Genomic DNA, 17,962 nt, shown 5'->3' on the forward strand with positions numbered 1-17,962 from the left:
TGTCTGAGCGGCAGAGGCCAAGGGTCCTCTGCCAGCATCTCTTGAAGTCCCGGGTACCAAGCTCTTCTTGGCCAATCCAGAACCATGAGTATGGTTTTCACTCCTCGCAGTCTTATTATTCTCAGCACCCTGGGTATGAGAGGTAGAGGAGGAAACACATAAACCGACTGGTACACCCACGGTGTCACTAGAGCGTCCACAGCAATCGCCTGAGGGTCCCTTGACCTGGCGCAATATCTTTTCAACTTTTTGTTGAGGCGGGACGCCATCATGTCCACCCGTGGTCATTCCCAACGGTTTACCCGCATTTGGAAAACTTCTGGAAGAAGTCCCCATTCTCCCGGGTGTAGGTCGCCCATCGGAGAATCCTTGTGGCTTCTGCCATCGCCATCCTGCTTCTTGTGCCGCCCTGTCTGTTTACATGGGCGACCGCCGTGATGTTGTCTGAATGGATCAGTACCGGCTGGTTCTGAAGCAGGGGCCTTGCTTGGCTTAGGGCATTGTAAATGGCCCTTAGCTCCAGAATAATTATGTGAAGCGAAATCTCCTTGGAAATTTCTTCCCTGTGTGACTGCACCCCAGCCCCGAAGGCTGGCCTCCGTGGTCACCAGGACCCAGTCCTGTATTCCGAATCTGCGGCCCTCTAGTAGATGAGCCCTCTGCAGCCACCACAGCAGCGACACCCTGTTTCTTGCCGACAGGGTTATCCGCTGTTGTATCTGTAGATGGGACCCGGACCATTTGTCCCACAGGTCCCACTGGAACGTCCTTGCGTGGAACCTTCCGAATGGAATTATGCTTCGTACGAAGCTACCATTTTTTTTTTTTTTTTCAGGACTCGTGTGCTTCCACTGGAAGAAACACTCTTTTCTGGTCTGTGTCCAGAATCATTCCCAGGAACAGAAGACGTGTCGTCGGGACCAGCTGTGACTTTGGAATATTGAGAATCCAGTCGTGCTGTTGGAGAGAGTGCTACCCCTACTACCAACTGTTCTTTGGACCTCGCCTTTATCAGGAGATCGTCCAAGTACGGGATAATAAAAACTTCCTTCTTGTGAAGGAGTATCATCATTTCGGCCGTTACCTTGGTAAAGACCTTCGGTGCCATGGACAACTCCAACGGCAGCGTCTGGAACTGATAGTGACAGTCCTGTACCACACATCTGAGGTACTCCTGGTGAGGAGGGTAAATGGGGACATGCAGGTACGCATCCTTGATGTCCAGGGAGACCCTGTAATCCCCCTCGTCCAGGCTCGTAATAACCGCCCTGAGCGATTCCATCTCGAACTTGAATCTTCTGATATAAAAGTTCAAGTATTTTAATTTTAAGATGGGTCTCACCGAACCGTTCTGTTTCGGTACCACAACCATTGTGGAATAGTAACCCCCTTCCTTGCTGAAGGAGGGGCACCTTGACAATCACTTGTTGTGATTATAGTGTTGAATAGCCACCAACACCGCCTCCCTGGCAGAGGGAGGTGCCGGTAAGGCAGATTTTAGGAAACGGCGGGGGGAAGAACGTCTCGAACTCCAGCCTGTACCCCTGAGATACTACTTGAAGGACCCAGGGATCCATGTGAGAGAGCCCACTGGGCGCTGAAATTTCTGAGACAGGCCTCCACCGTACCCGGGTCCGCCTGAGCAGCCCCAGCGTCATGCTGTGGACTTACCGGACGCAGGGAGGACTTCTGCTCTTGGGAACTAGCTGTGCGCTGCAGCTATTTCCTCTACCTTTGCCTCTCGGCAGAAAGGATGAGCCTCTAGCCCTCTTGCTTTTCTGGGGCCGAAAGGACTGTACTTGATGATACGGTGCTTTCTTTTGTTGTGGGGTAGCCTGTGGCAAAAAAGTCGATTTCCCAGCAGTAGCTGTGGAAACGAGGTCTGAAAGACCATCCCCAAACAGTTTTACCCCCTTATAGGGCAAAACTTCCATGTGCCGATTCGAGTCGGCATCGCCTGACCATTGCAGAGTCCATAACCCCCGTCTGGCGGCAATGGACCTAGCGCTTATTTTTGATGCCAGCCGGCAAATATCCCTCTGTGCATCACGCATGTATAAGACCACGTCTTTTATATGCTCTATTGTCAGCAAAATATTGTCCCTATCCATAGTTATTTTCCGACAGGGAATCTGACCACGCAGCGGGAGCACTGCACATCCATGCCGAAGCAATGGCTGGTCGCAATATAATGCCAGAGTGTGTGACTATATCTCTCAGGGTAACCCCCTGCTTTTTATCAGCAGGTTCCTTCAGGGCGGCCGTATCCGGAGACGGTAGTGCCACCTTTTCTGATAAGCGTGTAAGCGCTGTATCTACCCTATGAGGTGTTTCCCAACGTGACCTATCCTCTGGCGGTAAAGGGTACGCTGCCAATAACCGTTTAGAAATTATCAATTTCTTACCGGGGGAAGACCACGCTTCCTCACACACCTCATTTAATTTCTCAGATGCAGGAAAAACTACTGGTAGTTTTCTGTCACCAAACATAATACCCTTTTATGTGGTACCTGGGGTATTATCATAAATGTGTAACACATTTTTCATTGCCTCAATCATGTAACGGGTGGACCTATTTGGAGGGTACACTAGTCTCATCGTCGTCGACACTGGAGTCGGTATCCGTGTCGACATCTGTTTCTGCCAGCTGAGGTAGCGGGCGTTTTTAGAGCCCCCCATGACATTTGAGACGCTGGAACAGGCACAAGCTGAGTAGCCGGCTGTTCTGTGTCGTCGACCTTTTGTGTAAGGAGTTGACACTTTCACGTAATCCTTCCTTAAGTCCAACCACACCGGTGTCGATCCCGCAGGGGGTGACATCACATTTACAGGCATTCGCTCCGCCTCCACATCATTATCCTCCTCATACATGTCGACACAGCCGTACCGACACACAGCATACACACAGGGAATGCTCTGACAGAGGACAGGACCCCACAAAGCCCTTCGGGGAGACAGAGGGAGAGTATGCCAGCACACACCAGGGCGCTATATATCACAGGGATATCACATATAAAGAGTGTTTTCCCTTATAGCTGCCTATATATATTGTATACTGCGCCTAAATTGTGCCCCCCCCTCTCTTTTTAACCCTTTCTGTAGTGTATTGACTGCAGGGGAGAGCCAGGGAGCTTCCCTCCAACGGAGCTGTGAGGGAAAAATGGCGCCAGTGTGCTGAAGGAGATAGCTCCGCCCCTTTTTCGCGGACTTTCTCCCGCATTTTTATGGATTCTGGCAGGGGTTAAAAAGCACCTATATAGCCTCTGGGGCTATATATGGTGCCAGTTTGCCAGCCAAGGTGTCAGTATTGCTGCTCAGGGCGCCCCCCCCCAGCGCCCTGCACCCATCAGTGACCGGAGTGTGAGGTGTGCATGAGGAGCAATGGCGCACAGCTGCAGTGCTGTGCGCTACCTTGGAGAAGACCGAAGTCTTCAGCCGCCGATTTTCCGGACCACCTTCTTGCTTCTGGCTCTGTAAGGGGGACGGCGGCGCGGCTCCGGGAACGGACGACGAGGTCGGGTCCTGTGTTCGATCCCTCTGGAGCTAATGGTGTCCAGTAGCCTAAGAAGCCCAAGCTACCACCACTTAGGTAGGTTCGCTTCTTCTCCCCTTAGTCCCTCGATGCAGTGAGCCTGTTGCCAGCAGGTCTCACTGAAAATAAAAAACCTAACAAACACTTTCTTCCTAGGAGCTCAGGAGAGCCCCTAGTGTGCATCCAGCTCAGCCGGGCACAGAAATCTAACTGAGGCTTGGAGGAGGGTCATAGGGGGAGGAGCCAGTGCACACCAGATAGTCCTAAATCTTTCTTTAGATGTGCCCAGTCTCCTGCGGAGCCGTCTATTCCCCATGGTCCTTACGGAGTCCCCAGCATCCACTAGGACGTCAGAGAAAAATTGATTAACACAGCATGTATTTACCACCGCACGTCCCTGATTTACAGTAATCTACAGTTTGTATGAAAATACAGTTACCCTGTGTAAAACTCAGGAGATGTAATGCAACTCTATTTTAAAATAAGCGAGGCTTTAGAAATATTTATATTTATGACATACTTGTGCCAAACATTATTGTACTACAGTTCAAATGAAATGGACACAAAAACAAACATAGAGCTAACTGCAGTAAAATGATCTTTACATTAGCGAAAACAACGCTCACCACTTAAGAAGGTCTCCAGACAGAACAGTTTTACCCTCTTCTGCCTTTCAATTAGATTTGGAGTGTTCGGACAAGGGGAACATGGCCCTGTCCAGTACACCTTGCATTGGCACAACCTGACAGCATAGATGGCATGTCCGCTGACTTCTAGGATAAGACCCCTGTCCATGACATCTAGGAGGCGGCTGGTGTACAATTTCTGCCTCTCATTAACGATTTGCTCTGGACCAGGGAACCGAACCTGCTCAAGACTGATGGGACCAAACAGTTCTTCTTGATTGGGCATTGGACCCAGGTCTCCATAGAAAAGTCTGCAACCTTGGGGGTTACTGACTGTGTTAGTTGGACCCATCTCTTTGCCCCTGTACAGAAACTGGATCTCCAAATCAGTCACTGCAAAAAAAAGAAAATAAATAAAAAACACATAATAGGAAGCAGAAGATTAGGAAAACAAAATGTAGCAATCATTCCATCCATTGTGATGCTGCATTTGCTCAAGCATCTCTATGTGCAACATGATATTTATGGTTTCCATTTCCTTCATCCCATCTTAATTCATATGCTTAGCTCATTTTATGCCTGTGGGGTACAGGAGCGCGGGTATGGGACTCCAGGTCGACACCAATTAGGTCGACACCCATTGGTTGGCAGTGGGTAGGTCAACAGTAGAAATAAGTTGACACAGCCATTAGGTCGACAGAGGTTTTTTTTTTTTTTTTTAGTGTTGTTTTCTCCGTCAAGTGACCGTGAACCCGTTAGTGCACCGCGTCCCCTTGCATGGCTCGCTTCGCTCGGTACAGGTTACCGCTCCCAATCATAGTCCATGTGGATCGTAAAGTATGAAAACGTAAAAATAAAAAAGATTTTAAAAAAAAATGTTGAAAAACTCTTGTCAACCTAATGGCCGTGTTGACCTATTTCTAGTGTCGACCTAGCCACTGTCGACCTAATTGGTGTTGACCCAAAGTCCGGAAACCCAGGAGCGCAGTAGTATAAAGATTAATCAAAATATGTAAACATTTTATAATATGAATGAATTGAAGGTGGGTTAGAAGGCGTACGTAAACCTTTTTTTCTCTACTTAAGAACCTCTTTGTAAACTACAGTGGTGTTTCTTCCCTCAGGTTTCAGGATCACCATTCCACTGGGTGAGCTCACTCTGAAGCAGGCCTTGTAGAACTGTCCATGTTGGAAGCAATCCTCTCTCAAGTCCATCTCTGCCAACTTCAGCGACTGCCCCAGGGACTTGTTGATGGTCATTGTAAAGCAGACCTTTAGAGGGAACTGCAGCCTCTTAGTAGTAGTATGCGGGGTATGAACACCGACTCCCCCAAGCACAACCGGTGAACACTGTGGCCTTGATGATGTTCCTGTGATGTTCCTTCAATTGCAGTTTGGTGCCATTGTATAGTTTGGCCGGGTTAAGGTTCAACAGCAACATCACTGGAACCCCTACTTTGAGGAGAAGCCGTCCCCTCCCCCCTGCTGCCTGTCAGCGCACCAGACAGCGGCAGAACAGCATCCCGGGTACGGACAAATCCGACAGTCTGATTTGGCTCAAATCCGACAGTCTGATTTGGCCGACCATTGAATAGCCCTTGTCGGATCCATTCCGACAAATGCATGTCGGAATGGATCAGATAGTTATTGAATACACCCTAAAAGGGTGAAAAAAAAAAAAAAAAACAACTCTTAAAACACTTTGGAAAGGATTTAAACATGCACCTATATGTCAAAAAAAGGTTGGGTTCGTCCGCCGGTCACCATTCCGACGGCAGGTACCTGGCTGTTAGATGGCAGGCAGTGGGGTGGGGGCACAAAAGTCCATGTTGGTCGGCATGCTGACTGTTGGGCTATTCACTGGTGGGTATCCCAGCGTCGGTATAGTGACCGCTGGTCACCTAACCGCATCACGTCAAAAAATAATGTTCTAACTCAAACACAGGAGCTATGTGGGGTTCTATAATTCACCCCCAATTCCAGATTTGCCTCTTTTGGGGTTGATCAGGACAAAATCCTGAATTAAGTTTTTAGGTATTTGCTTGGGAAACCTTTGTAATCCAAACCAAGTCGATATCTCATTTGGGCCTAAGAGATATTGAGAAATCTGAGAACACACATTTTTCACTTTTTCACCCTCTAAGGGGTCAAATTTCGAAGAATCCCTGTTTAGTGGGTGCTTCTGCCATAGAAGGAATATACTCACAGAATTTCATGTTTCTACAGGGTTTGTGCTGGACATTGAGGAGTCATTCAGCCAGGACATTAGCTTTTATTGAATAAGATAAAGGAAAGCTTTTTTTCCCCCCCTTCTACAATATGCTGCATTCACCACCTCTTTCTATTTCTAGCCAAGGGTCTAATTCCGATGGTGTAGGGTCTGCGCAGGCAAAAGACCCATTTTGTTTGGGGGGTGACACCGTTTTGTATGCACGATGGGTCCCAGGGTCTGCGCTGTCAGTCGCAGACATACTGGACCCCGATCAGACAACCAGACTGAGTAAGCTTCAGCTTACACAGGCTGACTGGTGACTAAAAACAGTGGTGATCCAAGAATGCTTTCTCAAAACACATCACTCAGATCTCCAAATGCAGGTGGTGTCTACCTTCTACAGATACCTACTGCTGCCACCGTGGCATTTTAATTACATGGAACTGCACAGCAGCTTCCTTATGGCTGTGCAATTACAAACATGAATTAGGCTCTTAGTGCAAAGTACAGGTACATGTGTGGCAGGCTGCCCAACAGAGGTCCACGGCATATTCATTGATTTACATTTATATTACATAGATCTTGTATTAACATGGTTAAATATTCTGTGTACAATATTTTCAATGGATATAATGTATTTTTCCGCACACACTTTTGGATCACATGTAGATAGTTTGAGCAGTTTATAATTCATGTACTCACTTGGTAGTGAGCTAATCCACAACTCAGGAGAACTGAAAAACTCAGCGGGTCCTGGGGTCTGTGGGACCTCCATGTCTTGTGGCTCAGATTTTGGCCAAGTCTCTTCAGTAGTGCAGCTACCCAGACTGGCTGGGCCCATCGGAGAATCTGAGAAGTTAAATTTACATTTTTAATTGCAGGCATTAATAGATTTTTCTATGCATTTTCAAACACATGCTATCATTTATTTTATTCATATATCTATCTCAATTATATTTTAATTTATTCATTATTATGGCAAACTTCCCATTGTCCTAGTTCCATGTACCCACTGACTGTGCATTAGAGCAAAGGTTCTCTAACTCTATCCTCAAAACAGTTCATGTTTTCCAGGTCAGCTGTGGATCTTTAAAATGTGACAGTTGGTAACACCAGTGAACCTGCTAGCAGGTCTGGAAAACATGAACTGTTAGGGGTCCTGAGGACAGAGTTTGAGAACCACTGCATTAGCTCCTGGTGTGCCTGGAGCTCCGTTTATGCTTTTACCCATGGTTAATGCATAAGACTCGAACAAGAGGATGGAATGCCTGCTTACATGAACTGGACTAGATTTAAAAACGTTAGTACATCAGCGATAATTAATTCCAGTGGGTATGCGCCAAATATCTATATGTAAACAAACAATCACATATTGATTGGACAGCAACATATATTCAGCCAGTATAACTATCTGTTAATGTTTGATTACTTCCATGTCACCTGGAGGGTTGGATATGTTATCCCGATAGTCGGGACCAGCAGTCACATGACAGACAACGGCATCCCAACACTGGACGGGGTATTCTACTACCCTCCTCCTTTCCCTACCCTATAGGCTCTTCTAACCCATCGTGGATGGCGGCTACGGCTAACCCTCGGTTTGGCAGCTATGGCTAAACACCCCCTAGTGCCAAACCCTAACCCCCCTACCCTAACCCTATCCCATGCCTTGCTGCTGAGATGTCGAACACATGCCCAACTGCACTCTAATTTAGTATAACTGATGAGCATACATACTGGGATTTTTTGGAATCTAAAAATCTTACTTAAGTTTTTTTAATAACAATGATGCAAACAAATAAATAGCTACTTTAAAAATACCAACGTTTCAGTTTCGGCAGCAATTACAGAGTATGGTGAATGCCAATACAGGTCACATATTTGTGGCAAATGCATCATCATTCCGAAACCTTGATAAACTGGCTGGACAACATTACTAAACTGCATTGGTGTCCAAGGTTTATAACGAACAAAGATTTAGCTCTGTTTAACTGAAAAGAAATATAATAAACACCTGAAAATAGTTATCATTTATGCAAATTGTACTTATCACACTGACAGATCTCTGAAGCCGTGTTTACATCTAATACCAGATTCCCTGTTCTGCTGGTCAACAGACAGCGATGATCGGTGATCTGTTGGGGAATCTGGAAAAGCCAGCATATTAAAAATCAGGGAATCGAGTATTTCCAATATGCTGGATTTCCCATATACCTGGGCTCCTTTATATAGCTCATATATACCTGCATCCTCTCAAATATTTACACGTCAGTGGGAAGCCCTGCTGCAGTATAGCTATCCTAAGGCTGCCTCTCCCTTTACTACAACCTGTGTGAAAGCATTCATGGGTGGAAAGGTTGAACTGTCTGTTCCACTACTAGTAGAATATCAGTGGTGGATTACGATTACCTACAGCCATTACACCCTCAACAACCACACATGTCCACCAAACTGAAGTAAATATTCTACTCTTGTATGGCCTCCACTGAAATACTGAACTGGTGGAGGGAGCAGGGATAGAATATGACAGCAGGATTGGGAGGGAAAAAAAAAAAAAAAAATCTCAAAATTATGCTCACCATCATGCTCATATTTAACAATCAACATTAATGAGACAAAAAAAAAAAAAAGAAAAGAAATAGAAAGTAGTAAGAGTTTCAATATAGAACATTGCCCAATTTAGAGATGGTACAATTGTGAAGTAAATTTACAAATATACTGACACAAACCATTGATTGTTAATCCATTAAAGGGCTCCTGGATTGGGACATGTAGTTGAGATTGGTTTATATCATCTTCTTCATATTCATCATCATCCCATGGAGATGAGCCAGTAGAACCTGTAAGCAAACAGGTGCATTATACACTGCAAGAGAACAGCCCAACTGACACATCAATGACAAACCATTTTTTAAATGGGACTGAACGGTGACATAAGATCTTATCTGGCAGCAATCTGTAAAATCCAGAGAATGCCAGGGGCTTTCATTTGGCACTATATAGAAATCTTTGAAAATAACTCAATATCTAGATATTGCTCTATAAAATGTTATCCACATAAGGGAACAAGAATGACCCTGCTTACACTTAGCACATATCTGTAGGCTAATTTGCAGAGTTCACAGGCTAAAGGAATTAACAGGCAGATTGCATTCATGTCTGCTGCTCAGATCTAAAAAATAAATAAAAAAATACAGCACTTTTCCATGAGCTAATACTAATAATAAACTGCTAAACTGAACAATATCTAAGCCAAGGGAAGCCACAGTCACGATCGAGATTGACCGCGGACACTTTACCAGTCTGTCAAGGTGGATGTCCAGCAACAGCAGCCAATAAGAAACAGGCTGATTCTTACTGGCTAGTTACACCAACTGAAGCCACTTCCGGTTGAAGCCGTGGCTTCACTATGTCAACAAAAACAAATTACAATCTGGCAGTTTCTTACTGGCTGGGGCTGTTGCATGTAACTGCCTCCACTGTGATGGTGCCAGAGAACCAGATTAAGGGGGAGAGGGGGGGGGGAGGGGTGCTGAGGGAGCTACCCGTAGGAAGCGCATGGCAGCCAACTCCAGGACCATGGACCAATCAAGACTGGTGGGTTTGCTAGCAACCGCATCTGTCTGCCATCCTGCCCGCAGAGTGCTCAGGGGTCTGCACTCAGGATGTTGATAGACTGCCTTCCACGGCTGAAGGCAGAGAGGGACTGGGAGCATCCATCTCTCAGGCAGTTCAGGTCAGTCTTCTGTGGTGGGCTGGGGCAATTTAATGTATATTTGTGGGGGACAATATTTGCGTGCGTGCTTTCCTGTGGGGGTTAAAGTGTGATTTCAGTGGGACACACCCCTTTTTGGCACATCACATACTTTTTTTTCATGGCAAGCCTACTTGGTAGATCACAAAAGATTTTCAGCTTTTAGAGTAGATCAGAGTCCAAAAGTGTGGCCATCCCAGAGCTAAGCCATCAAAGAAACTATCAAAATATAAAGCATGTAGAACTTATGGTTTTCCCATTATAGTCATCCAATTAAGACAATAGGGAATAAGCATGTAAAGTTCTCATTCTTGAGGTTTTCTGCAGATTTCCTAATGAGCTGAACTGAAAAGGTACGCCATACAGTCTGCTGCTGAACTACACTGTTTCTTTTACCGTGTCACTTTCATCTCCTTTATTCCAACAGGGTGAAACAAATTCCCAGTCCAACTAAAGCAGTTTAATTAATGTAAATGGCACAAACTGCAGTTTCTGGACTCTTTAAACTTATCACAAAAAGAGGGTTCTCCAAAAAAACACAAAAATTTGAAAGCTTTCCCCCCCCCCCTTTTTTTTTTACCACTTTGTAAATTCAACATATGGGTTATTTTAGTTATTTTAACTCATACCTGGGTTGATAATGGATCCTTGGGACTGGGGAATGTCACAGACTTCATAGATTTTTATTGGGTTCATGGGAACCTCTTTTGTTCCATCATAAATCAGTTTAAATTCCCGACTCTTATTGAGTGCGCAGCGCAGCTGGGCTTTCCACTTAGCTGGATCAGGATCATCAGCACCTTCTTGATATTTACCAGTCTCCACAGCCCATGCCTAAAAAAATAAATAAATAATCTGCATCTATCAATTGTTTCAAGTACTGGCTGCAAATAAAAAAAACAAAAAAAAAAAAAACCTACAGATAAAAGCTAATAAGAAAAATAAGATTTTAAACCTACCGGTAAATCTTTTTCTCGTAGTCCGTAGAGGATGCTGGGGACTCCGTAAAGACCATGGGGATAGATGGGCTCCTCAGGAGACATGGGCACTTTAAGAAAGACTTTAGGTATGGGTGTGCACTGGCTCCTCCCTCTATGCCCCTCCTCCAGACCTCAGTTAGAGAAACTGTGCCCAGGGGAGACGGACAGTACGAGGAAAGGATTTTTCTTAAACCAAGGGCAAGATTCATACCAGCCCACACCATTCACACCGTATAACTTGTGATAAACTAACCAGTTAACAGTATGAAAAAACAACATAGCATCAGTCGGAGACCGATGAAAACAATAACATAACCCTATTGTAAGCAAAACTATATACAAGTCTTGCAGAAGTAGTCCGCACTTGGGACGGGCGCCCAGCATCCTCTACGGACTACGAGAAAAAGATTTACCGGTAGGTTTAAAATCTTATTTTCTCTTGCGTCCTAGAGGATGCTGGGGACTCCGTAAGGACCATGGGGATTATACCAAAGCTCCCAAACGGGCAGGAGAGTGCGGATGACTCTGCAGCACCGATTGAGCAAACAGGAGGTCCTCCTCAGCCAGGGTATCAAACTTATAGAACTTTGCAAAGGTGTTTGAACCCGACCAAGTAGCAGCTCGGCACAGCTGTAGTGCCGAGACCCCTCGGGCGGCCGCCCAAGACGAGCCCACCTTCCTAGTGGAATGGGCCTTGACCGATTTTGGTAACGGCAATCCAGCCGTTGCATGCGCCTGCTGAATAGTGTTACAGATCCAGCGAGCAATAGTCTGCTGTGAAGCAGGAGCGCCAACCTTGTTGGCTGCATACAGGACAAACAGTGCTTCTGTTTTTCTGACTCTAGCCGTTCTGGCCACGTAAACTTTCAAGCCCTGACCACATCAAGGGACTCGGAATCCTCCAAGTCTCGTGTAGCCACAGGCACCACAATAGGTTGGTTCATATGAAAAGATGACACTACCTTAGGCAAAAATTGAGGACGGGTCCGCAATTCCGTTCTATCCATATGGAAAACTAGATAGGGGCTTTTATGAGACAAAGCCGCCAATTCCGACACTCGCCTAGCCGAAGCCAAGGCCAACAACATGACTACTTTCCCAGTGAGATATTTTAACTCCACCGTTTTAAGTGGTTCAAACCAGTGCGACTTAAGGAAACTCAACACCACGTTAAGGTCCCAAGGCGCCACCGGAGGTACAAAAGGAGGCTGAATATGCAGCACTCCCTTCACAAAAGTCTATACTTCTGGGAGAGAAGCAAATTCTTTTTGAAAGAAAATGGATAATGCCGAAATCTGAAACTTAATGGAGGCTAATTTTAGGCCCAAATTCACTCCAGTTTGTAGGAAGTGAAGGAAACGGCCCAGATGGAATTCTTCCGTAGGAGCATTCCTGGCCTCACACCAAGAAAACATATTTTCAACATATACGGTGATAATGTTTAGCTGTCACGTCCTTCCTAGCCTTTATCAGAGTAGGAATGACCTCATCCGGAATGCACTTTTCCGCTAGGATCCGGCGTTCAACCGCCATGCCGTCTAACACAGCAGCGGTAAGTCTTGGAACAGACAGAGCCCCTGTTGCAACAGGTCCTGTCTTAGAGGAAGAGGCCACGGATCTTCTGTGAGCATCTCCTGCAGATCCGGATACCAGGACCTTCTTGGCCAATCTGGAACAATGAGAATTGTCTGTACTCCTCTTTTTATTATTCTCAACACCTTTGGGATGAGAGGAAGAGGAGGAAACACATAGACCGACTGGAACACCCACGGTGTCACTAGGGCGTCCACAGCTACCGCCTGAGGGTCTCTTGACCTGGCGCAATACCTCTGCAGCTTTTTGTTGAGGCGGGACGCCATCATGTCTATCTGGGGCAGTCCCCACTGGCTTGCAATCTGTGCGAAGACTTCCTGATGAAGTCCCCACTCTCCTGGATGGAAGTTGTGTCTGCTGAGGAAGTCTGCTTCCCAGTTGTCCACTCCCGGAATGAACACTGCTGACAATGCGCTTACATGATTTTCCGCCCAGCAAAGAATCCTGGTGGCTTCCGCCATTGCCACTCTGCTCCTTGTGCCGCTCTGGCGGTTTACATGAGCCACTGCGGTGATGTTGTCTGACTGGATCAGAACTGGTAAGTCGCGAAGCAAGGTCACCGCTTGACGAAGGGCGTTGTATATGGCCCTCAGCTCCAGGACGTTGATGTGAAGACAAGTCTCTTGACTTGACCAAAGACCCTGGAAGTTTCTTCCTTGTGTGACTGCTCCCCAACCTCGGAGGCTCGCGTCCGTGGTCACCAGAACCCAGTCCTGAATGCCGAACCTGCGACCCTCTAGAAGGTGAGCACTCTGCAGCCACCACAGGAGAGATACCCTGGCCCTGGGGGACAGGGTGATCAACTGATGAATCTGTAGATGTGACCCGGACCACTTGTCCAGTAGGTCCCATTGGAAGGTCCTCGCATGGAACCTGCCAATGGAATGGCCTCGTAAGATGCCACCATCTTTCCCAGGACTCGAGTGCAGTGATGCACTGACACCTGTTTTGGTTTCAATAGGTTCCTGAGCAGAGTCATGAGTTCTTGAGCCTTTTCCATTGGAAGATAAACCCTTTTCTGGCCCGCAGCCAGAATCATGCCCAAGAAGGTCAGACGAGTCGTAGGAACCAGCTGCGACTTCGGGATATTGAGAATCCAGCCGTGTGCTGTAACACCTTCAGTGAAAGTGACACGCTGTTCAGTAACTGCTCTCGTGATCTCGCTTTTATGAGGAGATCGTCCAAGTACGGGATAATTGTGATTCCCTGCTTGCGCAGGAGCACCATCATTTCCGCCATTACCTTGGTGAAAATTCTCGGGGCTGTGGAAAGCCCAAACGGCAACGTCTGAAATTGGTAAATTACAATCCTGTACCGCAAATCTCAGGTACGCCTGATGAGGTGGATATATGGGAACATGAAGGTATGCATCCTTTATGTCCAGAGATACCATAAAAAACTCCCCTTCCAGGCTGGCGATGACCGCCCTGAGCGATTCCATCTTGAACTTGAACCTTTTCAAGTATAGGTTCAGAAATTTTAAATTTAGAATGGGTCTGACCGAACCGTCCGGTTTCGGGACTACAAACAGGGTTGAGTAATATCCCCTCCCTTGTTGAAGTAGGGGAACCTTGACCACCGCCTGTTGAAGATACAATTTGTAAATTGCATTTAACACTATCTCCCTTTCTGGGGGAGAAGTCGGCAGGGCCGATTTGAAAAAACGGCGAGGAGGCACCTCTTCGAATTCCAGCTTGTAACCCTGAGAAACAATTTCTATTGCCCAGGGATCCACCTATGAGTAAACCCAGATGTGGCTGAAAATTCGAAGACGTGCCCCCACTGGGGCGGACTCCCTTAGCGGAGCCCCAGCGTCATGCGGTGGATTTTGTAGAGGCCGGGGAGGACTTCTGTTCCTGGGAACTAGCTGTGTTGTGCAGCTTTTTTCCTCTGCCCTTACCTCTGGCAAGAAAGGACGCACCTCGTACTCTCTTGTTTCTTTGTGACCGAAAGGACTGCATTTGATAATGTGGTGCTTTCTTAGGCTGTGAGGGAATATAAGACAAAAAATTTGATTTACCAGCTGTTGCTGTGGAGACCAGGTCCGAGAGACCTTCCCCAAACAATTCCTCACCCTTGTAAGGTAAAACCTCCATATGCCTCTTTGAGTCGGCATCACCTGTCCACTGCCGGGTCCATAGGACTCGTCTAGCAGAAATCGACATAGCGTTGATTCTAGAACCCAGTAGACCAATGTCTCTTTGCGCATCTCTCATATATAAGACAGCATCTTTTATATGTCCTAGGGTCAATAAGATGGTATCCTTATCCAGGGTTTCAATTTCCGCTGATAAGTTATCTGTCCATGCTGCTACAGCGCTACACACCCAAGCCGACGCAATAGCCGGTCTGAGTAAGGTACCCGAATGTGTGTAAATGGACTTCAAGGTAAACTCCTGCTTGCGATCAGCAGGATCCCTGAGGGTAGCCGTATCTTGGGATGGCAGCGCTACCTTTTTGGAAAAGCGTGTTAACGCTTTGTCCACCCTAGGGGAGGATTCCCACCGTATCCTATCCGTTGGCGGGAAAGGATACGCCATAAGAATCCTTTTGGGAATCTGCAGTTTTTTGTCTGGAGATTCCCAAGCTTTTTCACATAACTCGTTCAGCTCATCTGAGGGAGGAAAGGTTACCTCAGGTTTCTTACATGTGTACCCTCGTGTCAGGGACAGGGGGTTCCTCTGTGATATTCAAAACATCTTTTATTGCAATAATCATATATCGAATACATTTAGCCACTTTTGGCTGTAACTTTGCATCAGCGTAGTCGACACTGGAGTCAGAATCCGTGTCGGTATCTGTGTCTACTATTTGGGATAGTGGGCACTTTTGAGGCCCCGAAGGTCCCTGCGACATAGGGACAGACATGGGTTGACTCCCTGGCTGTTCCCTAGCTTCTGCTTTGTCTAATCTTTTGTGCAATAAATTTACATTAGCACTTAAAACATTCCACATATCCATCCAGTCAGGTGTCGGCGTTGTCGACGGAGACACCATTTATTTGCTCCTCCTCCCTAGGAAAGCCTTCTACCTCAGACATGTCAACACACGCGTACCGACACACCAAGGCCCCTTGGAGAGACAGAGAGAGAGTATGCCAGCATACACCCAGCGCTATATGACCCAGGAAAAAACACACAATATGTTTACCTAGATAGCGCTGTATGTATTTTGCGCCAAATATGTGCCCCCCCCCCTTCTTTAAAACCCTCTTTCACCGCGGATAAGCAGGGGAGAGTCCGGGGAGCTTCCTCTCAGCGCTGTGCTGTGGAGAAAATGGCGCTGGTGAGTGCTGAGGAAGAAGCCCCGCCCCCTCGGCGGCGGGCTTCTGTCCCGCTCAAATATCCAAAAACCTGGCTGGGGCTCTTTATATATACAGCGCCCAGCTGTATATATATACACACTTGCCAGAAAACGAGGTTTATTGCTGCCCAGGGCGCCCCCCCCTGCGCCCTGCACCCTTACAGTGACTGCCGTTTGTGTGTGCTGTGTGGGAGCAATGGCGCACAGCGTTACTGCTGTGCGTTACCTCAGTGAAGATCTGAAGTCTTCTGCCGCCTCTGATGTCTTCTTTCTTCTCATACTCACCCGGCTTCTATCTCCCGGCTCTGAGAGGAGGACGGTGGCGCGGCTCTGGGATGGACGGCGAGGGTGAGACCTGCGTACCGATCCCTCTGGAGCTAATGGTGTCCAGTAGCCTAAGAAACAGAGCCTAACATTAAAGTAGGTCTGTTTCTCTCCCCTCAGTCCCTCGATGCAGGGAGTCTGTTGCCAGCAGGCTCCCTGAAAATAAAAAACCTAACAAAAATACTTTCTTTCAGGAAACTCAGTAGAGCTCCCTGTAATGCACCCAGTCTCCTATGGGCACAGTAGTAAACTGAGGTCTGGAGGAGGGACATAGAGGGAGGAGCCAGTGCACACCCATACCTAAAGTCTTTCTTAAAGTGCCCATGTCTCCTGCGGAGCCCATCTATCCCTATGGTCCTTACGGAGTCCCCAGCATCCTCTAGGACGTAAGAGAAAATAAGAATTTACTCAGCGGTAATTCTATTTCTCGTAGTCCGTAGTGGATGCTGGGAACTCCGTAAGGACCATGGGGAATAGACGGGCTCCGCAGGAGACTGGGCACTCTAAGAAAGAATTAGGACTAGCACCGGCTCCTCCCTCTATGCCCCTCCTCCAGACCTCAGTTAGGGAAACTGTGCCCGGAAGAGCTGACATAACAAAGGAAAGGATTTGGAATCCCGGGTAAGACTCATACCAGCCACACCAATCACACCGTACAACTCGTGATACTATACCCAGTTAACAGTATGAATAACAACTGAGCCTCACTAAACAGATGGCTCAGAACAATAACCCTTTAGTTAGGCAATAACTATATACAAGTATTGCAGACAATCCGCACTTGGGATGGGCGCCCAGCATCCACTACGGACTATGAGAAATAGAATTACCGGTGAGTAAATTCTTATTTTCTCTAACGTCCTAATGGATGCTGGGAACTCAGTAAGGACCATGGGGATTATACCAAAGCTCCCAAACGGGCGGGAGAGTGCGGATTACTCTGCAGCACCGAATTAGCAAACTCAAAGGTCCTCCTCAGCCAGGGTATCAAACTTGTAGAATTTTGCAAACGTGTTTGATCCCGACCAGGTAGCAGCTCGGCAAAGTTGTAAAGCAGAGACCCCTCGGGCAGCCGCCCAAGAAGAGCCCACCTTCCTCGTGGAATGGGCTTTTACTGATTTAGGATGCGGCAGTCCAGCCGCAGAATGTGCAAGTTGAATCGTGGAGCAGATCCAGCGAGCAATAGTCTGCTTAGAAGCAGGAGCACCCAGCTTGTTGGGTGCATGCAGGATAAACAGCGAGTCAGTCTTTCTGACTCTAGCCGTCCTAGAAACATAGATTTTCAGGGCCCGGACTACGTCCAGCAACTTGGAAGCCTCCAAGTCCCGAGTAGCCGCAGGCACCACAATAGGTTGGTTCAAATGAAACGCTGACACCACCTTAGGGAGGAATTGGGAACGAGTCCTCAATTCTGCTCTGTCCATATGGAAGATCAGATAGGGGCTTTTACAGGACAAAGCCGCCAATTCTGATACCCGCCTAGCCGAAGCCAAAGCCAAAAGCATGACCACTTTCCACGTGAGATATTTTAATTCCACGGTCTGAAGTGGCTCAAACCAATGTGATTTTAGGAAATCCAACACAACGTTGAGATCCCAAGGTGCCACTGGGGGCACAAAAGGGGGCTGAATATGCAGC

At 47.1% G+C, this 17,962-nt stretch overlaps 1 protein-coding gene across 3 annotated transcripts in view; it reads right to left on the reverse strand.

Moving 5' to 3' along the window:
- Window positions 1-17,962, reverse strand: part of IRF6 (interferon regulatory factor 6) — a 101,675-nt gene that overhangs the window by 13,883 nt on the left and 69,830 nt on the right. For 2 of the 3 annotated variants that reach the window (XM_063955351.1, XM_063955350.1), the window contains exons 3-6: window positions 10,754-10,958; window positions 9,094-9,210; window positions 7,073-7,219; window positions 4,159-4,551 (exon numbers count right to left, since the gene is read on the reverse strand). In XM_063955351.1, the coding sequence (XP_063811421.1) occupies window positions 4,159-4,551; window positions 7,073-7,219; window positions 9,094-9,210; window positions 10,754-10,958 (862 nt within the window). The remainder of the gene's footprint in view (window positions 1-4,158; window positions 4,552-7,072; window positions 7,220-9,093; window positions 9,211-10,753; window positions 10,959-17,962) is intronic. The other variant, XM_063955352.1, reaches the window with a different exon arrangement.

This window comes from Pseudophryne corroboree, chromosome 2 (genome assembly GCF_028390025.1).
Source record: "Pseudophryne corroboree isolate aPseCor3 chromosome 2, aPseCor3.hap2, whole genome shotgun sequence".
Lineage (NCBI taxonomy): Eukaryota > Metazoa > Chordata > Amphibia > Anura > Myobatrachidae > Pseudophryne > Pseudophryne corroboree.